The sequence below is a fragment of the Poeciliopsis prolifica genome, unplaced genomic scaffold, assembly GCF_027474105.1.
Source record: "Poeciliopsis prolifica strain line A6 unplaced genomic scaffold, Auburn_PproV2 SCAFFOLD028, whole genome shotgun sequence".
Lineage (NCBI taxonomy): Eukaryota > Metazoa > Chordata > Actinopteri > Cyprinodontiformes > Poeciliidae > Poeciliopsis > Poeciliopsis prolifica.
The window spans coordinates 1,884,497-1,909,311 of record NW_026562403.1 but is presented as its reverse complement, the minus strand read 5'-3'; the positions used below and the strand labels follow the sequence as shown (position 1 = coordinate 1,909,311).

General features: G+C 38.9%; 1 protein-coding gene across 4 annotated transcripts in view; it reads right to left on the bottom strand.

Moving 5' to 3' along the window:
- The window catches only part of kiaa0825 (KIAA0825 ortholog), a 128,394-nt gene that overhangs the window by 66,463 nt on the left and 37,116 nt on the right, over window positions 1-24,815 (bottom strand). The window contains exons 12-23 of one of the 4 annotated variants that reach the window (XM_055049233.1): window positions 24,151-24,341; window positions 22,852-23,058; window positions 22,449-22,559; window positions 19,511-19,650; window positions 16,511-16,690; window positions 13,141-13,368; window positions 12,737-13,041; window positions 12,320-12,426; window positions 9,462-9,606; window positions 7,937-8,083; window positions 5,906-5,986; window positions 5,555-5,644 (exon numbers count right to left, since the gene is read on the bottom strand). In XM_055049233.1, coding sequence (XP_054905208.1) covers window positions 5,924-5,986; window positions 7,937-8,083; window positions 9,462-9,606; window positions 12,320-12,426; window positions 12,737-13,041; window positions 13,141-13,368; window positions 16,511-16,690; window positions 19,511-19,650; window positions 22,449-22,559; window positions 22,852-23,058; window positions 24,151-24,341 — 1,824 coding nt within the window. In that variant the 3' untranslated portion in view covers window positions 5,555-5,644; window positions 5,906-5,923. Of the gene's footprint in view, window positions 1-5,549; window positions 5,645-5,905; window positions 6,241-7,936; window positions 8,084-9,461; window positions 9,607-10,914; window positions 11,017-12,319; window positions 12,427-12,736; window positions 13,042-13,140; window positions 13,369-16,510; window positions 16,691-19,510; window positions 19,651-22,448; window positions 22,560-22,851; window positions 23,059-24,150; window positions 24,342-24,815 lie in introns of those variants that run through there. The other 3 variants (XM_055049232.1, XM_055049234.1, XR_008607223.1) reach the window with 3 other exon arrangements.

The following is a 24,815-nucleotide window of genomic DNA, read 5'->3' as shown; positions in this document are numbered from 1 at the left end:
ACTGTTGAAGGAAGCCACACAGAAAGACCCGACCCATGATTCACACCTTGGATCTTATTTGCTGCAAGCCAGTGGTGGTAACAAGTATACAACCAGAAACCCCAGTTTAGATCAAATGTTAAGGAAAATAATGTAACAGGTTTTGGCAGTTCACAAAGTGATGTTACCTTCATACATCAGATATAGCAAGAGATAGAAAGTGTGTGTAAAAAACAGGAATGAGGCCAAATGAGGCATTTTGAGGGGGCAGAAGTACAGAGTGCTGAGGATGCCTTTAAGGCCTATTTTGTCCTTGTAAACCTAAAGTATGAACTGCGTCCACATTTTTTGCACGACAGCAAGGTTGCTCCCTGAGTGGGTCGGGTTTCATCAGGGCTGTAACTAGTCAGTGATCCTCTTTATGATGTTTACAAATAAGTGGGTTTTTGCCTCATGTGCACAGTTTCTGTTGTTTAACAATGGTGAAGAGAGAGCTGAGCTAAACAAGCAAAGAGTTCAATGTTAATAATCCATCTTCAACCTGACCCTTAGCAATGGTAAGATAAGGATCATGTCTCCAAGGATTACATCTTAGAGGTAAGTGGTTTAAACAAACTTCCCTTGTTAAAAGGGAAAGCTCAGAGTTGAATTGCTGCATTGAAAGGAGTCAGGTGAAATGACACCTGACCTAAATGAAATTTTATTTTCTCTTTAAGTCATCCAGGCAGGTCCAGTTGGAAGGAGACTCCAGGCCATACATGGAACCTGCTGGATGAACCACAATCTTTTTCCGCCTAGAAAGATTTTGGGATCCCCAAATGGATTCCTTCGAAGAATTATTTTCGAAGATTTTAATTTGCGATCGTTGTTTTTCAGTCAATATATTTGTATCATCATCCACCAACAAAATTAAACAGCTTTTTCATTTATTACAAAACTCCCACCCAACCTAGACCACCTTATTGTCAACAGATAAGTAGTCTAAAAAGTTACCTCGCATAGAAGCTATCCGTCTACTTACATACACATCAAAAGCCAGTGTGGAGTGGAAGTCAGGTCAGCCAGTCAGCTAGTCAACCCTGGGGGTCCTGTGGTATTAATCAGTCTAGTTTCTGCTGAAAAGCTCAATCTGCAGATGATGGATGAGCCATCATGCTGGGGGAACGGAAGTGACAGGTGACAAAGAAGGACACACACACCTGTATAAATTGACTATGCCTCCTGTCTGGCCCTGATGTTACATTGTCAAGGTAGCGGAGTGTAAGTGTATGCGTGTGTGAGGGGGAATGGGGGGGAGTGTGTGTGTTTGTGTGCAAAGGCTAAAATGTTCCAGTGTGTGTCCAGCTCAGCTAATGAAGTCATCTGAACTGTGATTTAACAGCCCTGGTTTAAAAGCCCAGCGCCCTTAACTCATAGCCTTGCTCCATTAGAATGTGACATAAAACCTGGGCACAATAACTGTCCTGCCACTATAACAATATATTGGAGGCCAATGGGCCATTCTGCTAACTCACAAAGTCTGGTGAGGAAGAAATAACATCATCTGTGTACAGAAAAGAGAAGTCATTCAAGGAGACTAAAACTTTTAAGATGGAAAGAAAAAATGTGGACCATGGAAAGTAAGAATGATTTATCTTATTTTATACAACTCAAACATTCATGTTGGGCATCGCTACTGCAATTAAGATTGTCATGAAATCTCACTGTTTCAGTTTATTATTGAAAACAATGTGTTTAATTAGATTAGTACAAACAGTGATACTTGCATAGATTAACTATACAGTTATACAAAGCAACTTTGTTGTGTTAATCTTGGTGATTATGGCTTACATAAGTATTACATGGATGTAAAGTCACAAAAATTGTTATTACATAAAATCATAATTTTCTGATAAACTGTTTTTTGGAAAATCTTCTTAAGATCTTATAATTGATATGTTAAATGAGTTTTATTGTTTTTACATTGGTTAATTAGTTGTTTTTTGTCATTTAGTAGCACTTTGAGATGTATACATAAAGTGTGTTATAATTTTTAAAATTTGTAGTAGTGGTAGTGTAAGGTATAGGGTTTAATCAAAAATAATCAGAAATAAAATCTTCACATACATCATTCTGTTTTTAACTAATTTAGTTTCTATGTAGAACATCTAGTAAATTTGACTTTTACTTTTTGAATTGTATAAATAAAATAAATTAACTTTTTTGTTCTAAATTACATGGAAGAGCTTACATATAATATCCTGCAGGCTACAAATTTCCCAACAATTAAAGTGGAAGAAAAACAATTGTCTGAATGAAAATATCCCAGTTGTATACAAAGTACCTCACTCTCATCTCAACAAAACAGCTCAGTGGATCAAACATGCCTATCTGAGAATTAACTTCTATAGCTCAAGAGATATTTTTGAGCACTTATGAATCCAAGGGAAAGTTTGACAGCTTACATGTCAGCAGTCATGGAACCAGCTTTCTGCTTTCTCTGAGTGACTCAGGCAGAACCAAAGCCATTCTCCAAATCCTCCATGAAATCCACTCCTCGGGCCTAACAAAGAGTGGCTAATGATAGAAATGACAGCATTTAAGACACTTTGATATTGGGAGATTAGGGTAAATTATATAACTTTTACCCCCCTCCTATTCCTATTTTTCTTTTAGTTCTTTATGAAAATTGACTGTCGTCTCTTAACGTGTCACTCACAATCTCCAACTGCAAGTTCCAATCTTTCTATTTCTCAGCCTTCCTCTATCTGACTTAATATCTACCTTATCCAGTTTCTATTCATGAATACCCTAACCCTAATTTGGCTCACTCAAGCTATGACAGTCCCTGTTTTACCTTGCAACAAAGCAGCAAATAAGGGAGGGGGACAATGGGTTATGTGTATGTGGGAAGATGAGGTAGAGGCATGAAGGCGACAACGCTCGTCACAGCATAGCACAGTGCTGCGTACTTCACCCTTATTAGGCCCGTGTCCTTGGCAGATGCAGAGCTTGCCCTTTGTTAGAAAGGTGTGTGTGTGTTACAATGGCAGTGATTTAGAATGGATTGGGCGTAGGCGTGGAGACAAGGTGCAGTAGCCCCATAGCTCCCTGATAGCTGGCAGCGTGACAGCTGTGAATGGAGAACAGGGAACAGCCTGAAGTACTGCAATCTAATATGTGTCACATACCTGCATAAATATTTATGCCTGTTGCAGAGCAGGAGGGGAAGAGAAGAATGGGAGGATGGGACAGGAAAGGTGGTTTTAGGCAAAAAAACTTCAGTCAGGTGACACCGAGATCTGAGCCAGCCAGTCTTTATCCATCATCAGCTCAATTTTATTAGTCCTGAGATCTCCAAGTAAGCTCAGATCAGGTAAAACACATGCACTTAATGGTTTTTACCAAACATTTGAGACATTTATAGCCATCCCTGACTGTGTAAACAGCTAAACTAAATATATCTTTTTACTGCAGTTATATAATTTCTCACTTCGGGGGAAAAAATAAAAAAATAAAAATCTTTAACTTGTAAATTTATTCGGTGGGGGCAGGGGGAGAAATCCTTTAGGGATACCACTAATGCTCGCTTTAAAATAAATATGATTCAAGCCCTTTTTATGCTTCGACATTAAAATTTTGTAATATTTCACTTTATTTAATAATGGCTTCACAGGAAGGGCAGAGAGGGAAAAATCTTGCAGGAAAGCGACTCGGGTCACCAATCAAACCCTTGAAGCTGCATCAAGAACTTCAGCCTCTACATACATTTGAGCTGCTTTACCACTGAATCTCCACGTATTTCACTTTGTTAAGAGGACTACAGCTTTTAGATGCTGCTAAATAATACTCTGCTTTTTGTTTCCTTGGGTTATATTTGACATAAAAGAGAGGTCCATTTCTTTTATCCACTGGCCACTAGGCTGGACAAGCGTCCACATTTGCCACCACTGATAGTGAGATGGATGGTAAGGGATTTTTTAAAAATAATAATTTTAACCAAAAAACATTGCTATGTATATTTACACAGCTCCCACTTTAGAAGAAAAAAAAACAATGGTATTAATTAAACTCCACCTTCAGTATATGTTTTTATTATAAAATATTTTCAATGAAAAAATAATTCTCAACAATTACCAGTGAAATTAAATATCACAAAACTCGAAATGGAACATTGTAGTATTTATTGTGCCATAAAATTATATTAAATAATAAAATAAAGTTACATTGATATTCAGAGGGATCTACAGTCTCAATGCCTGTAAGGTAAGCTGAAAACAAAAGAGCATAAAGAAGCATGATTCTGGATGACAGAGAGACATTGTGCTGAAGAGTGGATATAGACTTCTCTTTACGACTTAAACTTGTGAAATTTTAACAGAAAAGACTAAGTACATAGGAACATGCAAATATGATCCCTTATTTAAACTGAAAGAAATTAACATTGTGCACCCCTCATCAAAACTCCTGCAAAAACATGAACTGCACTCAAAACCACTGTAATTTTCATCATCATAAAGCAGCATAAGGAGCAAAACCCGATATGGCTCCAACATCCTTCTACCAATCCTGTACAACAAAGCTCCATTCTATTGTATAATCTCAACAAAACTGTAAATAATTTAGACACAGAAGATATTTTTTTGTGGAAAACCCACTCTTTTGAAGAGAACTGTTAGAATAATTATGTTTTGTTATCATTCTTACATTTGTAGTTTTGATAGATTTAGTATTCACATCCCTGATGAAAGGAACTTGTTGGACTTTGGAGCTGCAGCTGCTTACAGACCTTGAGGCTGCAGCCACTTCTTATCTTGGCATACTCCTTAAACTGCCTCCCTCCACATTCCTTTCCTGCTATGCTTTGTAATAAAGGACCAGTTGTGATGCAGAAAGTCAGAATGCATGGCAGACACCTTGAGGAAGTGGTCTGCTGTGCCATCTCCTTTTGCAAAAGACTTGCTTGAAAACTCAAACGTTGTCTGTGGTTCTCTTTTTATGTAGGTTGAGAAAATACCTATCAAGAACGCTGCAGCGGCAGGTGAGATTGGACACATACCTGAAAGACTGTTGTTTTGAAAGGCGAAAAAACTTCCATTGTGATTTAAGGGAGACACTGTTGCTTTTGCTAATTAAGAACAAAAAGCAACAACAAAATGAGCCAAAAACTGCCTCTATGCTCAGTTTCATTTAGTTCAAATGAAGACAACACAGGGCAGAGGTACTATTATTGACAAAACAAGCAAATTAAAATCAGCGTGCAAACAAAAACAGATGTGGGTTGGATGACACTGACCAGTTTTCAGCTTTATTATGTGAACTTCATCCTGCAGCTGTGCAACACTTGATTTCACCACTGCCTCAACTTCTCAATTAAAATAACTTGTTACAAAAAAAAAAAAAAATCGCCCGTCACAGAAAGAAGCAAAATCTTTCTGTGAAGACCTAATCTACGAATTCGCTATTTCCACAACTCAGCTTTAAAAAACAAATGAACAAGGTGGTCATCTGAAGAACTGATTAATTGAACATGTCTATTTAGTTTGTGGACCTTGTCTGAATTCAAACATACCTATTAAGTACAATCTTACCTGTTGGCTACCAGACTTCTGAAGGTGACCTGACTCATGCCCTCATAGGCTGGCAGCAGCCTTGGCCAGTCCCACGTCCAGTCAACCACTTCACTCTGTTGATGTATGAGGAAAGCGTATTGTTAGTTATTAATCAGGGTTAATACCATCAGTGCATTACCGCTCCAGCTGGGACCCCACTAACAAAGAAGGAGGGGTGGGGGGTTCTCCAGCGCAGGCCACGACATTGGATATCAATCATGTCCGCACAAGAAGGTTTTTATTCCAATAAGACAGCAATTAATTTATAAAGCCATTTGGGGGGATGTAGCCATCATTTATAGAAAGATAAATCAATTTTTGGAGTGAGTCGTTACTCTTCTTGCTGTGCTTTTTCACTTTCCATCTTCAGCGGCATCCTGCCATCCCCCATTTTCTCTCTCGCTCTCCATCTTTCTCTTGGACATGGGCACAAAAAAGTGTAAACATCAACAACCACACTTAGTAAATTTCATCATAAGAACTAAGACAATAAGACTAGCTTTGATCCCTGGACTGCCACTATTAACTCCAGGTTTGTCCGTCCGTCCGTCCGTCCGTCCGTCCGTCCGTCCGTCCATCCATCCAGTTCTATTTCTCCTCCTAATGGTTGATTGATGGGTGTAACTTGTTTTCTCTCCATTCCCTTTTATTTGACAAACAACACTGGCACCTGAAGCAGAAAAGGCCTTTTAATCATTTCCTTAATAGGGTGTTTCTATGCAAAGCTATGCAGCCTCATGCGATAAGCCTAAAATGGGTAAAGTCTTTGGATTAAAATGTGTCAGATCTTTAAATACAATGCCAATGAGCATTGTTGCATTGTTGATTCTGTTATGTAAATATAAATATATTTTAAATAAGTAGGGACATTTAAATGACTGTTTTCTTTGAGATCAACAGTTTTCACAAAAAAACATTTAATCTAGTTTTTATGAGGGACAATATTTTAAATTACATACCGATGTCTTAAAAATGTCTCCCCACAAACATTAATGCACTTGCAATGAATTTAATGCAGTGTTTTGAAATTTCGAGTCTTGATTCTGTTTCTTCCAGCTCCTCTGCAGACTGACATTTTGACCATTCTTCTTCACGAAATAGCTCAACCAGTCAAACTGAATGGAGAGTGAGTCGAAACGGTGATTATGTAAAGGTTGCCACAAATTACAAATTGGATTTACATTCCAACCTTACTGGGCCATTCTAACACAATTATATGATTTGATTTACACCTTTCCACTATAGTTTTATGATTAAAGTTGTTTTCTACAGGAATATAAACCTTCTGGCACAGTCTGAAGTCTCTTGCAATTAGCGGCAGGTTTTCCGTCAGGACTGCCCTGTATTAAGATTCGTCCCTCTCCAACCCTCATGCGGTCTTTGGAGATGGTGTCAATTAGACGGCATGAGTTTGTTTAGTTTTTTATTTTTCTCTGTGTGCGATTCGGCAGGGTCACATTGACCCAGTGTGCGTCTTTACGCATTTTGTTGTGTGTGGTTTTGAAAATTGATGTTCTGACAGGGCAACCACCCTGCTTCCCCGCCGTCCGACCGTGACATTTTTTGTGCTCCTCCTGAGCATCATGCTCAGACCACAGGAGGGTTCAGAAAACCACTGAGGTGTTCACAGAACAGCTGTATATATACCAATTAATTTACAAAAGGTGGACTCTGCTTATTAGGTCACATCTGAAGGCAACTGGCTGCACTTAATTAATTTAGGAGTATTAGAGTAAAAGGGACCGGGTACAAATGCAATGCACACACATTTACAAGTAAAACTAGTATAACGATACATTATTTTCTCCTACATGTCACATAAAATGTCAATAACACACTGAAGTTCTTGGTTGTAGCATGGTAAAATGTAGAAAAAGGTTTAAGGGTGTGAATATATTTTTGAGCCAAGGAAACTGAATATCATGGTTAAACACCTGAAGTTTGGTTTTCTATGACAAAAGATGTATTTCAAAGCTCCAACAAGCTGCACTTTAAGATAGTAATTCACCTTAACTTTACCCAGTTTCATTACAAAACAAAACACATTCATTTTCCAACTTTTTCAGTTTTCTTTTCTATCAGCCAAAAGCGCCATGCCTGAAAAAGGCAGCAACCTTTGGGAAACAAGAAAGAGCAGAAAAGTTCAGAGAGAGCTATAGTTCACTAAGCACTCGGCAGATCCTCACCTTCAATAGTAAGCCCTTGTCCTTGGTTAAAGTTAAATGACACATAACAGGTATACCCATGCAAGACTGTAAAGTCTGAAAAAGTTCAAGTTCACTTTAACATTTAACTCAGTCATAGAAGTGTAGATAAGAACCTATTGGAAAGTATTTTCCCTCTGAAACACCTTATGCTGAACAAACCTGATTCAGTTTCTTCTTGCCAATGTGGTCAAACTGCAGGAGAGGATTGAAGCATGCGGTGCGATCGACACTCTCTGGGCTGACATCAAATTTCACAGAGAGATCTGTGGAGTCTGTGTTTCCATTGAGTTTAGACATCAAGAGCTCCTGCACCCAGAACGTAAGCCAAAACAGGAACATATTATCATATGAGAACTTAAAATAGCTAAAAAAATAAATAAAAAGAAACAGCTGTAAATTCAGACCTCCAAAGCAAAAAATTATGTTACAAGTGCATTATATCTTCATCTTTCTCAAAGAATAACAAACAATAATTTAGCATACAGTTGAATCAATGTCAAACAATAGATATTTGAAAGATTGTTAAGGACATTCGCCATTTTTTAATGAATGTCAAAGTCTGCAGGCTAAACAAAGGAACAACTGTATAGCATAGTAAAGGTAATATTAATTTCCAGTCACACTGTTTTCAAAATGAATAGCTCCTTAAAACTGATTCCACTTTCAGTTTTGTCTTTAAAGAAATTGAGAACACAGCATTGTGAAGAGTTTGTCCTGTTGCATTCTGCTTACCCAGGCACTCTGTTTTCTACATTTCCATTAGCAAATACATAAGACAGCAAGGAACAACACTTCTCAGCTGTTTTCCTAATGACTTTATTGTGTAAAACTCCCAGAGTACAACCTTGTCATTACCTGTTCCATCACCTGAGCATCGTCGTGAAACATCCACAGGTGCTTGCATGCACTTGCAGTTTCTAAAATAGCTCTCATCAAAATTATTGTCCAAAACCATCTGGTTTCGTAAAATGTATGCCTTTTTTTAAAAGTTGTTCACACTCCATACTTATTGTAAAGGCTTAGAAAATAATAAAGTCAGATTTTATAGTTCTCAAAGCTTTTCAAGACCATATTTCACTAGGGCTCTGAATTAAGCAATGATATAAAAAAAAAACCTACAGGCTTGGAGTCTTACTTATTGTTTGTTATTCCACAGGATGTTCTCCTGACCAGAGGAGGTGAGAAACTCTGGACTGTTACAATTTTCAGTTTGGATCAGTTCAATTAAAAAAAATCTACATTTCAGATAATCATCTAACACTGACCTAAAAGAAAATTTAAAAGAATGTTTAAAGATTTTCCTGCTTTAATTAGCAAAATAAGCATGTCTCTTTCTTTTTCCAATTTATAATTCAATAACAAATATCTCTTTGTAAATAGTAAATACATTCATCTGTCCATCCAGTTAAATTCAGGCGTTAATTGTGATAGTATATGTTTTATTTAATTTTTAAAAAGGTGCATTTTCTCCACATGAACAGCATCATACTGAATCAGCTCATTGTGACTGGATATTTTCTTGGCAGAGAACTCACAGAAGGTTTGCACCCTGGAGGTCACCTGCACAAGACAAGATCAAAGCAAGCAGACTGCACACAAGCAGTGGCCCTCTTCCCCTCCCAAACAGCCTACGGCCTCAGGCCAGCAGCCACCTAATTGCTGGGGAGAAGGGGCTCTTCCCTACCTCATTGCCTTGGATGATGTGATAGATCTGCCTCAGGTAGGCGCAGCCACCTGCTTTGTGGCAGACCTCCAGCAGCATCAGGCCTATTTTCTGCTCAGTCAGTTCAGCCGCAGCAGCTCCTCTGTCTGCTCCCTGCTCCAAGATGCTGAGAGAAAAAGACAACAAAAAGAGACGTGAAGGCAAACGAGAAGAGGGTCTCTAAAAAGTTGATTTCAGTTAAGAGAAGAATTTGGATCCAGGTTGGAAATTAACATTCTGAAACATTCCCATCACCGGGTTAAAAACTAAAATGTATGTTTTATCAAAGAAAAAAAAATGCCTCAGATAACTGAAACTATTCAGTCAAAACTAATAAAAATTAATATATGTAGTAGATATTGTCAGACCCATCTTACTGGGGCAGTTGCTCCATCTCTTTTTTTTTTTTTTAAACAAAGTATTGTTAAAAAAAAGATTCTGCTAGTGAATGTGTTATAAAGTCAGTATGAAGGTTATTCAACTTAAAAAGAAGCCACCAATTCTTGTAACACTGGGAGCTGTTAAGTTGCACAGCTCAGATGAATGAATCTGTTGATAGGACATCTACCAGTTATGTCCTGCACAAATCTGTATTTTGAGAAGTTTATTGAACTGTAGAAAGAAAGTAAGAACACTTTGTCATTTGACACCAGCCATTTTGAGTCCAAAGCACACATGAGGAAGTTTCTATTAAAGAAGCACTTTTGCAAAACTTGAAAACAAAGCTCTCCATCCAAAGTGACAGGGCCTGAGCCACTTTGACAAAAGAAAAGGATGAGATTTTACTCTCTCGATGTTGTAAAACTCCAGAAAGATCTGTCACAGCTGACAAAAACAAGGGATTGAAACATGCACTCCAATAAATTCACATTTTTAATTACAAAGTATTTTGAAACCATCCCTTCCATTTGTCATTTGTCAAGTATTATGAATTACATTCCGTGGATACTTTAATTTAAGTCTTAAGTCTAAAGCGTTCAACTATATTTAGATATTGGGCCTCAGGGCAGCTTTATTCTAGCAATGCCCCAGAACACAAGTGAAAAAGGAAATTAATTAGAAATATTGTGATAAGGAACCAAATAAACTCTGACCAGGGAATCCCACGATAGTAAATTGATTGGTATGTGTGTGTGTGTGTGTGTTTTTTAGGACGTGTAATTGTATGTCAAGGTCCTCAAGCGTGTACAGTTCCCAACCCTGGCATACGCCCACATCATTTCTTGCCCTTTCTGTACGGATGGCTATCACACCACCGTCCATCAAGTCCTCTCCTTCACACACACTTCCTGTCATTGTTCCCTCTCTCGTCCTCTTTCTCCTCTTCCTCTTTGTAATTATAATATGGCAGAAGCTGTGTCGCCTGTCAGCCAGCCATTGGCTGTTTGACATTGAGGGTGGCAAAAAGAAGAGGAGTCCCGTCTTGTCCATATACATTGCCTCATTCTTTTGCCTGGCGGCCCGGCTGGTGGTGTTGTCGGCGGTGGCGGCTGTGCATCCGTGTCAGCACCTGCGCTGTATCCTTTCCTGTCCATCACTGTGCAGGTGAAGCAGATGATTGGATTCAGTCAGCGGGGTGATTAATGAGGGCCCCTCCGGATTTGGGACAGCCTATCAATCATGTCATTAGGGCCAATGTGCCCTGAAAGAGGCAGACCTCCGCCAAGGAATAACTGCATTCATCTTCATCTGTGTATGCATCCCGTCAGCCCAGCCAGGGTCACCATGATGGAGAACAATAATCTTCTCCTCTACAAATTACTTTGCAAAGACAAGGTGGGTGGCGCAGTAAGTGGGAAGGGGGAATTACAGTTGGGAAAGGGAAGGAGGAAAGTGAGATGAAAGAAGAGAAGGGGGCAAATGTCCTTTTATAAGGGTTTCACTCCAAAAATGACGGCAGCAGAAAAGTGGCTGTGTTTTTTGGAGTTATTAAATACCGCTGCTCTCTCTCTGTCTGACAGTGTTCTCTGATTGTTTACAAGTCAGGCGTCACTTCCCTGTGAAGGTTAGTTTAATGAATAGTAATGATCCCACTGAATGCCTCCGACAGGTGATACATAATCACTCTTCTTTCACTTTTCCACTCATCCCCCCTCGCCCTGACGCTCTATGCTGCCCCATCTGTTCTCTCTATTTTTTCCCTTCACCTCTCACCCCCTCTTCATCTTACTGTAACAGGCGAGCCTTTTACTAGGACCGGTTGCAGCTTTACTAAATGTTTTCATCTGTTCATTTACTTAAAGTTGTTACGCCACTAAATCGCCTTTTCATGAGGATAGATGCACCCAGAGCTTGTTATGATGAAGTGAACAGCCAGAGACGCCGTTTCTGGGAACAAGCTACAAAACGGAAAGCCAAAGGTCACAGATTGACCCAGAATAAAAGCTGGATTCCCATCATGTTATGCTGGAGTTCTCGTAGGCCAAATGGTACGTCCACCACATCATTTACCAAAACAAACACATCTGAGATTCATCGATTTGACTCAGAGCTTTTCAATAAAAAATTATCCTGATGATGCAATTTATCAAACGTTGAATGCTCAATTAAAAGAAAAAGAGTATTTTTTTTTCTTTCTTTAATGTCAAGTACCTAAAAACACCATCAGTCAGATGGACCAGTTTGACCCTCCTTCTGTCAGCCCTCAACCTTCATCTAGGCAATGATCAATCAAAACTCTTAGATCTTAGATGTATAAAGAGGCATTTTCAAATGATCCAAATAAATTCATAAACCCGTTGGTTATTTAAATAATCAATAGTACATATGTAATCATTAAACTATAATCAGTACTAATTTGACCACAACCTCTTCAGAAATCTTTTCCAGTGCCCTCTCACCTTTCTGCACAGAGTTTTCGAGCTTTCTGCAGCTGGATGTTTATCCACTTGGGTCTTCTTTCCTCCAGACCTTGCAGTACTTTATGCACTGTAGGCTTGGGAATTCCCTGTCGTAGAACATTAACATAAATTGCACCTGAGGTTGTATCAAATCAGCTTGGATGTACAGTGTAATTAGATCACATGGAAAAACACAACAGATTACATGCATTCAATATACATAAGGCAGCATCCATGCTCTGTATCAAAAGTGCAGTAGATTATGCAGTAATCAAGCTTTAGCTAAGTGACTTATGTTATTTTTAGATCCAACCTGCAGAATCAGCAAATTCTCTGATTCTGATCTCTGTCTAATTGATTGGAACATCTCCGGTTATAGTAAAACTCACACTTATCTGTGGTGAATAAATTATTTACCTTGTGCTGGATGCTCATTGCAGCCTGCAGGCACTCTCTGAGCAGAGATAAGTAGTCTTTTGCCCTGCAGTCCAGAGCCAGACCACTGATTTCTTCAAGTGCATCATGGTCTTCCAGACCCTGGATCAGACACCCCAGCAGCGCCCAGAGCAACAGCCCCATTGAGCGCAACTGTCGGGCATGCTGGGAGAGATGCTTTTCTGCCATTTGAAAGACGAAGCGGATAGGGAGAGGCAACGACGACACAGCCAATGGCAGGTTGGTAAAAATGAAGGACAATGCTTGAATTGCTAAGGATATGACAGCTGAAAGGAGAAACACATGAAAAAACAGCCAGAGACGAAAATACTTTCGTAGGAATTTTTTCCTTTTTCCAAGTATGAGAAAAATGGGTGTATGCTTACCTTTAGAGGAAGTATCCGTCCTTCTTCCACCAGGTACTGTATAGTTCCAGTCCTCAGGTATTTTAGCCAGGACACTGTCTGGCACCTTGTGTTTAAACTGGTGTGCTTTACTACAATCCTCTGTGCTCTGCCAAGCCATGGAGACCAGTTGTACCAAAATTCTGTTGACTGAGTTTATCACCAACTCTCGGACACAATCAACGACCACTGGTGCCTTCTGTGTAGTGTCTGAAGAAAATCCCAAACCAAAGCAGCAAGTAAAAAAAGTGATTGAAGTAAAATAAAACAAAATCTTAAGACATTAAAAGGTATACAATTTTTGTTTGAAATGTCTGATAATCAAAACATGAAAGAAGAAACGAATGACTTTCAACCACAGGGGAAATTTGCAGCTGCTCAAGTGGTAAAGCTAAATAACTGGAGAGAAGCTTTATAGTCAACAGAAACAAAGACTGACTTGTCTTTCCCACAAGGGCAAGAAACATTTTAGTTACTGTCAGAATTTTGCACCAGACATAAAGCATGATGGAGGCAGCATCATGTTGAGGGATGGCTAATAAAACAATAAGGAGCATTAGTCCTACTAGTAGTCGGAATGTAAGTGTATAATTCTCTTCTTCTGATTGTCAGTGTTGTAATACATACATTAGCTTCAATAAACAAAACCACATGCATATATTTCATTACTAGACTGGTGGAGTTTCAATCAAAAGAACACAATGTTACAGGTCACACTATGTCAAAATGACTTGTTAATGCAGGGAAAATGAAAATGCAGAGGCACCTGTGACTCAAATTTCAAATAGAATGCCTATTTTCTTGAAATAAAAATTGGATTACAAAACAGTAAGGTCAGGCTCTACTCAGATGTTCTGTATTAAACCCAGATGGCCCGATAGCAGTATTTTTACTATCTTCGCCAGGTGCAGTGTAGCTTTCATCGCTCTCCTCTTTCAAATCCTGTTATTATTGATAACAGAGCTTCTATAGAATGAGGTTGCATGGCACCTATAAACTTCCCACAGCTCTGGCTGTAACATTACAAGCTACAAATTATAGAGGTGGCTCATGAACCCACAAGAATGACTAAAAGCTGGGTGAACTCAGCGCCCGAGACGAAGAAAACCCCCCAAAACAGGGAGCAAAATAGAAAATGATATAACTAGTGAATAAAAAAGCAAGTCTCTGGAAAGTGTAGTCTGGATCTGTTCTTCAAAGTAACTTGATTTTCAGACCTTAAACTGCATTTACTTTATCGATCCCTGTATTGATTTGAAACAACCTTCGAACTCCAGTGTGGTAAAACATCAGAGTAAGTGTTGAAACTGTCAAAACTCTCAATGTGATCTATGAAAGTTAATTCAGCAAACAGTTTAAATAGAAATGGGGGCACTGGGGGTATCCTGTAACCAAAATTATAGTATAAAGATTTGGAACAGTCCAATAATTAAACTAATTACCCTTTGAGGATAAGTGATGATTGGATGACATTGAGAACTTCTTTCTGGCACACTCTATCTCACTGTCGTTCATTTGCTTTTTCGACCCCTCCCGTGCTTTGTCTCTATCCAAATACTCTTCTCCAGTCACCCTAATTTATGCTGCAATAATTACCACTCAGCCAGGATGTGAAAATCACTCCTAAAATGAACTCTCTTCACTACAGGAGTTCTGATTAAGCGCTTCTGCAAAGCTTGCATCTGAGATAAGAAAAAAAGAACTGTTGTAAAAAAAAAAAAGAAACATCATATTATAGTCATACATTTGATCATTTGCACTCGATGTCAACACTGGCCTTTAGAGAATAAAGAAACTAATATACCGTTGACAGGTTTACTTTAAAATCACCGTTACTGAAATGCAGTAGATGAGTGAGAAGGTGGTGACCTCTCTCAGTTGTTCATACACGTTTCCTGCTATCATGAAAAAGCAACATTTTCCTGCGACTGATTTATTAGGGTTACACCAAGAAATCAACAGGAGCTTGGAATAAGACGATTTCTTGCTTGACCAGCTCTGATTGGTGATTGGTTCGTTGGCAACAACAAATCAGATGTTTTGTTTGGGGGGGGAGGTTCAATCACTGAGTGCATCATACAAAACTAAACCAGGTCACACTATCACTAACACTCTTCTGTGTGGAAGGTGTGAAAACACTGTCATTTTTGGAACAGTGGAATGGAGTTACAGGAGCTGTAACACGAATAAAACATGTCTTGAAAGAAAAGCATACTTGACAAAAGAGTTTCTTTTGTCAAGGAAATATAAAGAGGCTACACACACCCTTTTGGAAAAGCATACCAAGCGTTATAGGACTGACTTCTCAACAGATTTACCCTGAGTTCAGGGCAGCTAAATCTCAAGTTAATTAAAGTTAATGAAAGATAACCGATACACAGCTTCAGGATTTTTAATACCACAGTGGATCCACAACTATAAAGAGAGTAAACCACACGAGGAATCAGCCTTGACTATATGACAGTCACTTTTATTAAATAAGGCCACTCAAGTGAACGTGGTTAGGGGCTGATAATCCACACATTAAACAAGAAGATGGTGAATGTTGCTTCCTGCTATGATGTAGTTTCAGTAAAATTAAGAAAATAAAGTCTGGAAAGTTTGGCTTATCTAGAAGTGGATGCAAATTTGTGTTGTTTGAACATAATACGGAGCAGAATCTTCGAAAAAATTTAAACCACACATCATCCAACTTCATCAAGAGTTGCTGGTTGAGTAGTGGTAAGTTCTGTGCATCAAAATTTTCAATATATGTAAAAACTTAAACAATGACCTTTGAGAGTCTGTCAGTGGAACAATGATACCAATAATCTAATCTGCAACAGGAGTTACTTCAATTTAGGACCTTGACAGATCTTTTCTATGTCATTTTGATAACTGCTTTTGACTATAATAGTGTTTGGTTCTAACAAATATGAACCATACACTATAATATTATACCATTAATACAACCCCACTATGTATGTATATTTTTAAATCCTATAGATGTTCAAATATATTTGTTTAATTGAAGTTGTCACTAGTAGATAGAAACTATCAGATCATTTTAAGGTTGACTGATCAAATCAAAGTTTATTTTGAATTCAGACATTAAATTAATAATGTACTATGTGACTGTTACTGTTAGTAATCCTTATGTTAATACCAGAGTCTTTGTGTATTACTGATTAACAGCTGTGGCAATAAATATAAAAGATATTGAATATAAAGAATTTAGTGCAATTGATTTTTCTAGACCTTTACCCCAAAACGTTGTTTTTTAAACAATGCAATATTTGACAAAGTAGAATACTCGAGTATCTAAAGGCGTGGAATTTGATATATTACCATTCTTTTCCAACCAAGATATTACCTGCCAGTGTATAGAGATATTTCCATATGTGTGCTTTCTCCAGGTATGGCTGAAGAGCCTGGGTCAAAGCCTTAGGAACATTATTCAAGCAGGAGAACAAGTTGAACAAAGCAACTATGAAATCATCTCCTGCCTTGCAATTCTCTGTGGACATTTCTGAGTCAGTCTCCTGGCAAAAATCTGGAAACAAAAAGACAACTGAAGTCAGCCTTAGCCTGGTGAGATACTTCAGCAAAAAAAAAAAAACAACTACATGTGTGGATATTTAAAACGACATTGAATTGATGAAATCCTGATATTCTAGAAGACTTTACGTACACAAACAATCACAATCCTAGAAGATGAAAAAGCTCACCCACCCAAATGCTAGAAAACACTCAGGGGAGTTGTTTGAATTATCATTCAGAAAATATCAGCTCTATAAAGGTATGTATAGAAAGACAGATAGATAAATATAAAACATCTTGATTTCTTTGAACAAAACACACACATACACACACACACATTGGAAAATGTCAAGGCTGCCTCGCCTGACACATGTTAACAGAAAGGGTGAACAAAAGACAGCGTGGAATGGAAGGGGAAGAAAAACCCACATCTGTGTTGGATAGAAATAAGAATGAAAAAGAAAGAGATTTCAAAGCCCCTGGCTGTGGGATCCATAGAACATGGAGACAGGAAGTGAAAAGGAAGAGGTTTTGACAGGGTGTCCTTGTGGGGGTTGCTGTCTGAGCTGGCTGAAGATGGAGGTGTGTGTGACTGTAAAACCCATATGGATGTCTATACATGTGATTTGTGTGTGTGTGTATGTGTGTGTGTGTGTGTGTTTGTGTGTGTGAGTGTGTTAAGTTGACAGGGATTGCTGAGGAAAGGCCCGCTGCTCCAGAGGTGGCAGACATCTAGTGGTCTGTCAGTCTGAGGTCTAGGAAATGACAACTATTTGTATAGGAGAGCGTATGCAAGGCAGCAGTCAATGAGGACGCGCTGTGCTGTAATGGAGGGCAGCATGACTTCCTACTGACTAATGCTGGGCTATTTTAAAATGACAGGGCAGAATTAGCTGCAGCATTGCAGTGACAGATCAGCCCCTTGCATAAGATTTGGGAATGAAGCACAGAGGACTATAAGAAAACTGATTTTCACACTGACACTTCTGCTCCTTTACAACCATTCAGCTAACATGTATCCTAAGATGTTGTAAACCAAACGGACCAAGACTCTGCACATTGTGCAGCATTAAGTGGATCAGGCAGGCATCTTGTTCGCTGCCTGTCTGGTAATTGGTCCTTAAGGGGAGAGTGTTATGGATATCACTGCTGTGCCTGCAATGGGCCAAAGAAACGGGGTTGGCTAACATTAATTTCCACTCTGAGTGCTGGAGAGCACGGGAGGTTAACTAGGTGCCTTTTAATAATGATCCCATTATGAAGCAGCAGATGACTTCAGAAAAACAGATGTCAGTGCGCTGGCACATCTCTGTGGATTTTCCAGAACTCTTCCAGCATACAATAACTCCTGTGTGTTATTTTTTTTTTAAGTTGATTTCTATGTTCCCTTCTCTACCCCTCTACCCTTGTCTGTTCTCTGTGCTTATTCAGCCTTGATACATAGCCAACAAAGACACCTGTTTATCTTCTGGACAACCAGTCATGCAGTCACAAGGGTCCTTTCCGCAAACCACAGTAATTGGAAGCAGGCGCACAACAGACAATAAAAAGACTGTTTGTGTTTACCTGACGTAGTGTGACTTTCAGTTTTGAGAAAGCTGTTGAATTACAAAAGTAATGAGAGACCTGCTTCACATCTGGCATTAATAACAGTTTAAACTGATCTGATTGTGTCCAGACAACCCCACATACAGGTGTGAACTCACCCAAGACACACTGCAAATGCTTTTCCTGAGACTACCTTCAGAGGTGGCTTTGAACACAGAAAAGGACCACCTACTGACCTGATGGGACTGGGACTACTCTGAAGCATCAGTTATGCATATCAATAGGAATATCAGCATCAAAAACCACCACGGACTGCTACCACTTGAACAAAATGGCAGTACATTACATTATTAATGTCAACATTTGAAAAAGCTGGTTGAAAAACGATGAAACAAAAGTCTCATAAAATATCCAATCCTATTTTCAACCAGTAGCAGCTCATTTCAAAGGTCCAATAAAACGTACAAGAAGTAGACAGACGCGTAAGCAGTATGAAAAAGTTAGTTTTCATACTACATTATTAAAGTAAATCTATATTATGAAAGTAGATTTTTTTTAATCATCAGAGAAATGACCCAAACATATGGGGAAGTGCAGTGTCTTATTGCAGTGAGGACATTTCAGTCAAGCTGTTCCCTCTGTCTGTCTGTGTCCTGGTTAATTATCCCGTCACCCCAGATAACAGGCGAGAGTCAGCGCTTCTAGTGTTGATTTACGGCAGCGTGCAGGGAGACGCATCTCGAAGCCTCTGAGTCAGGCCCAGACCAAGCGAGAGAACAAGACAGAGAGAGTTGTTATTAATGAGGTCGCTATAATGTGAATTAATGTGCGAGTGCACAACAGTCTTTAAAGGTTAGACTGTTGCCATGTGGAGAAGAAAAGAGGGAAGGGAAAAAAATCTTTAAAGGTCAGAGTATGTGCTCTGCCTGGGCCAGCTGAGTGTTTATTACTGTGCTCTATTGATTTAGTAATGATGATGACCAAGGTGAAAATGATGATAGCAAAGATGCTGATGATAACTTCATAAAATGAATGGGGATCATCCACAGTCCATATAACTAGCTTAAGATCTTAGAGCACCATAATTAGGATTCCAATAAACACTTCTCACAGATGTCCCCTGTGGTAACTGCTGATATGAAACAGGAAATATCAAAGAACAAAAGTATCTTTGCTTTTTTCCTAAAAGACGAATGGTGAGGCATTAGAAAACAACAGCCTGCTCAAACTGCAAACACTTTTAAGTCAATGCAAACTGAAATAAACAGAAAAAAAAAACACTCACAGGAATTTTTGAGGAGTATTCTAGGCAGGTGACAGTCTTTATAAAGCAGCATTTGCAGCAGCAGCTTGGGATTGCATCCTGGGTCAGAGGTCAGTAGCCTCAACTGGCATGCCAAGGCTGCCTCACCCGTAAGGCCACCTCTTAGAGATGAGAAACAAAGAAAGGAGAAAAAGTTGACAGTTCTGCAGCGTCAGGTGAGTATGCTGATTGAAATCCATTTCGCTAGAGACGACAAAAAAGACATGAAGGCTTCACAAGAGAGGAAGAAACAAAGGCAGAAATCCTGAGAAGTACAAACAGCTGGGAAACGACAAAAATAGTCATTCTTTTTAGTGCTGTTCACTTCAAATGTAAACTTACTTATAGCAAGCATGGGAAGGAATTAGCTCCAATCTTGGCCAGCTAAAAGCAAATTAACATTTGGGTGACAGCCAAATACATGAAAATACAGCAATACCCCCCTCCTACATCTTTTGTATAACCAAGAGGCTGCAGCCAGCTGTGAGTAATGAGCCGTATCCTTGGTGTGTGCGAAGCTTTCAGTGTGTTCAGAGCCTTTGCTTATGGTTATGTGTGTGCAAGTGTGAAAGCATGCTGACATGTGTGCCTGCATGTTACTTTATACATCTCAATAAAATCTAATGGAAAGAGTGGACAGAGTTGGTCTTAAGAGCAAAGAGGCGGGAGGCAGCGGGTGAGGGGGTGTCTCCCCAGAAATTAGCCATTCCATCTGAACTGAAAGGCTAGAGAAGGGTGCACCCTACTGCTTGACTGAAGAAAACGATGCCTTGGTCTGACAGAACAATTTATGATGTCACTGTGACTGCAAATTCATAAGTAGTCCTCTTTTAAGTGCTCTGATAAATCTACAGGGGAAGGTCAGCTTACAGAATCCAAACACACAAACACAACTATGCATGCATGCTCACACACACATGCACACTCACCCGCAGACAGACAGATGGAATAATTCAGAGCAGAGCACAAAGGAGAAACATGCAACACAATTTATTTGGTGATTTAAGTGTTTCATTGAATACATTTATATGTTTTAATTGACTGGGGAAAGATTTGGGAGTCAGGATATGGATGTGGACCTGTGGTTCTGGCTATGGGCCATCTGTAGGCCTTCTGGCGTCCTTCCATCAAAGCAGGAGGTGGGACCAAAAGAAATAAAGAGGCCATAAAACCAAACTAACTTCAGATCCACAATACTAAAGTAGGGATTTGTTTGATTTGTGCTCCGCTGGCATCTAGTGACATAACCTCTGGCTGTGAGATGAGAGGGGTGGAGGGTGGAGACAAATGTGCGCAAGAGTGATTGATTGCACAGCTCACAACAGCAGTTAGACCCAAACGTAGACAAATAACGCATCTGTGATGTCTCCCTTATAAAGATCCCATAACCATCAGTGTTACCACTGTGTCAAAGGTAATCCTGGTTTCATCTGCATTATATTATGGCAGCAACTTTGGACTGAAGCTTGGGCAACAGGTTACAATGCCTGGTGAGCTTTTCCACATTTTGTGCCAATTCAACCTAAAAGTTTTGTGTTCTATCTGGATTTTATGAGAAACACTAACCAAAAATACTTCAAATTTTCAAGTAACCAATAAATGTTTTTCCAATTTTTTTTATTTTTTTTAAATAAAAGGTGCAGTGCACAATTGTGTTCAGTCCCTCTGAGTCAATACATTGTAGAAACACTTATTGCTGCAATTACAGCATTCCCGCAAGACTTCTGGAGTGCATTTCAAAAGCTTTGTACATCAAGAGACTGTAATTTTTAACCATTCTTCTTCAAACAATAGCTCAAAGCTCAGTTAGATTGGCTAAAAAGAGTTGATAAAAAGCTATTTTTAATCCATGGCACAAATTTGAAATGGATTTAGGTCTAAACTTTGACAGTACCTTTCCAATACATGTTAATTCTATCAACTGTTAAAAAAAAAAAAAGAAATCTATTGTAGCTCTGGGTATGTCATTTTACTTTGAGATGATCCCAATAGTTACATGGCTTTTCTTCCATGGTTCTGTATTTAGCTCCATCCATCAACTTCCCTCTGTTTCCCTGTTCAAGTGGAAGAAATAAATACCCAAAGAATGATGCTTCCACTACCATATTTAATTACAAAGCTAGGGGCGGTATTTTGAGGAGGACACAATGTTAGTTGTTGGCCACACATTGCATTTTGCATGTAAGGCAGACAGCAGAGTAACTTCTTCCACTGCCAGTCTAGAAAAAACAAAAACAAACTGCAAACAAGGACATCCTCTGGTTTTCTCAGTGATGCCTCCATTCTTCTCATTTTCTCACAAATGCCAGATTTTTGAGGTAGATGATTACTAGATGTGTTGAAAAGATGTCCAGATGAGATGTGGATCTATGCAGCACTTTCAAGGTTACAATGGACCTGTTGGCTGCTCTACTGCTCTGTTTGTTTAGCCTTCTTAGACAGCCAACTCTTGTCAAGTTTGTGGTTGTGTCAGGCTCTTTCTTTTTTAGACCATAAATTTAACAGTGCTGTGTGAAATGTCCAAAGCTTAGCTATTTTTTTGAACAAGTCAGTGCTTTAAAACTTAACTCTGCTTTAAACTTTGCCTTTGACTAGTCGTCACAGAACAGCGAAATTTACTCTAAGATTAAATCACACTCATCTGGACTCTTTAATCTAAGTACCTAACTTCTGAAAACAATGGGTATGCAGTCGTATCCGAATAAACGGTGCTAAAAACAAATGCATTATAAAACTGTCAGATTAATTTTAAAATGTAAAGGAAATACTTTACATTTGTGCACTATGTCCTGCTGGTTGGTGATAAAAACTTTGAAGTTTGTGGATGCAGTTCAGTCGGTACAAATGCTTTTTCTGAGTACAGTTAGTGTGTCTACTGAATGATGTGTGACAGACTACATGATGGGTCTGCTTTACATACCTTATGACCTGTTCTGGGAAGCGGTCAGGGTTGATAGCATTTAACCAGCGTACAACAGGCCTTTCAGGCTGGCGCAATGCTGAGTCCTTCGAAGCACTATTCAGAAACGATCTAGAGAAATTAAAATTGCACACGGCAGCTTTAAAAGACGCTTCTTGCAACACGTGTCTATTTAATGGAGGTCAAACAGCTTTTGAAGCAGAAAACGTTAAAACCGATTATTTATTTATTTATTTATTTTTGCTCATTGTAGTCTTTTATTCAGTTTTCTTCAGTTTCTTTTGCTATTGACAGCCTTCACTCAGCCCACTAATTGATAATTATTAAGTTTACGGACTTCACCTTAATTTCTAAGTATTTTCAGTTACTTAGAAAATAAGCTTAATGTGCACAGAGTACGAACCTATGCACAAAAGATATTGGCGCTGTAACAACTAGGAGAACCGACAGCAGTTGGTCACACAGGATGTGGATTTGGTACGGCCAGTCCGAGCCACCTCCTATAATGGTAATTTCTGAGGAAGGGTTGATCAGAATCACATCCTCTGGACTCTCACTGACACTCCACATGAGGTCCTCCACGTAAAGCAACACTGCTGTGATGTCACACCTTAAAAGCAGAGAGGAACAGGGAAGATGACTATATGAAAACAGGCAATACCCAAGTATGCATATTGTTGTTTCAATCCAAAACTAAAAAAGAAAAACATTATTTTTATTTAACTCCTAGGGATTAAAATATAGTGTTAATATTTAAAAATCTGGAAGCCTTTTCATAATATGGTCAAGTATTCTTTTTCCATCATCTGCTACCTTTTCAGAGACAAGCAATGGTGACCCAGCAGAGACTGATGAAAGTAACAATTGGTGTCTTAGACCTTGAGAAGTTTTAAACAGACACCTGTTTAGTTGTATCTCACAGTTTCCAACTGTCATGAATATTTCCAAAGAACATAAACCAGACTTTCTGTGAACAATCTGCTTTACTTAACATACTGCATTTTGTTTTTCTATCTAAGCCATAGTTTCCTAATATTTCTCTTACTGTTTTGGAATTTCAATATAAAAATAAATAAATTTACTGACATCCATCATCTCTATGTTTATTTGTAATGCAGGGGTAGTATTGATAAAGTCAGACTGAAGCAGGTAGCAAACTCCAAAACTGAGAGAATAGATGAAATTCACACTTTTGATTCATGAACATTTTTGATTCAACTCAATTATTCTGTATCTTTAGTCATATGTGTGAACTACCAAGTGTAGCAAAACAATTCTTTGTATAATTAAGTTTTTTTGTAATATTTGTCTTTGTCAGGTTCTGAATTGGTTGCAGTGATGAACTAAGGGTGCACCAACAGCAGATTTCAGGCAGATCGCCATTGTTTGTTAAACGTCTGACCAATAGATTTTGATTTTGGCTGATGCTGAGTTTTTTGTCTGAAATCTAAAATAAAAAAAAAAAAAAAAAAAAGATCCATGTTACCAATCAAAGTAGGTACTAGAGGTGTGTAAAGGATACAGAATATGACATTTCTGTTACTTTAATTTCACATTTTTCTAGCTATTTTGTACAATACCAACTCAACAGATTCTGCAACCCAAGGGTTGGTCCCTTAAAACTCAACATACTTTATAATTCAGTGCATTTGTTGGGATATTGATTTTGTTGTAGCGTTGTTTATATATTTTTTCAAAGTACCTAATCTGCAAGTGTCTGTTGTACGAAGCACGGACTCTGGAATATCTTCGCACCAGCAGTTGCAAAGTTTCTGCCAGCACATATCCCAGTATATCCTTGGCAAGCTCTGATGGAAGAACTGACCACAGGTCGCTGCGAAGACCGCACAGGAAGTAAAACCACATCTGCAGTGCGAAGGAACACCGCTCTCCCTGCGAAGGAAGAAACATTCAGGAGGGAGAGGGCTACAGCTGCATATATGCTATAATGTGGACACAGAGAGTGGAGCAGAAACACAGAAAAGATAAATATAGAAGGAGAGAAACTGCAAGCAATGTAGGGAAAGAGACTGGTCTGTCATCACCAGGATGTCGTAGCGGTCATGCCACCTGCACTCTGCACCTGGGTTTCTTCCCCCACTGGGAATATAGGCTCCTTTAAAGTCACAATCTCATGAAAATCCCAACAGTTGCACACCTGCAACTTCCAGAAACACTCACGCTTACAGAAAGGGAGAGGGAGATGAGATCAATCAAATAATGCTAAAGATAGAAATGATGCGTCAGAATTGGAAAGAACAAAGCTATATGGATCGAGAGAGATTATTACCCAGGAATTCTGTAGCTTTGTCAAAAATATATTAAAGATGCCTTTAGATTTCTTTACCCCTGTTCCCCAAAGCTCAG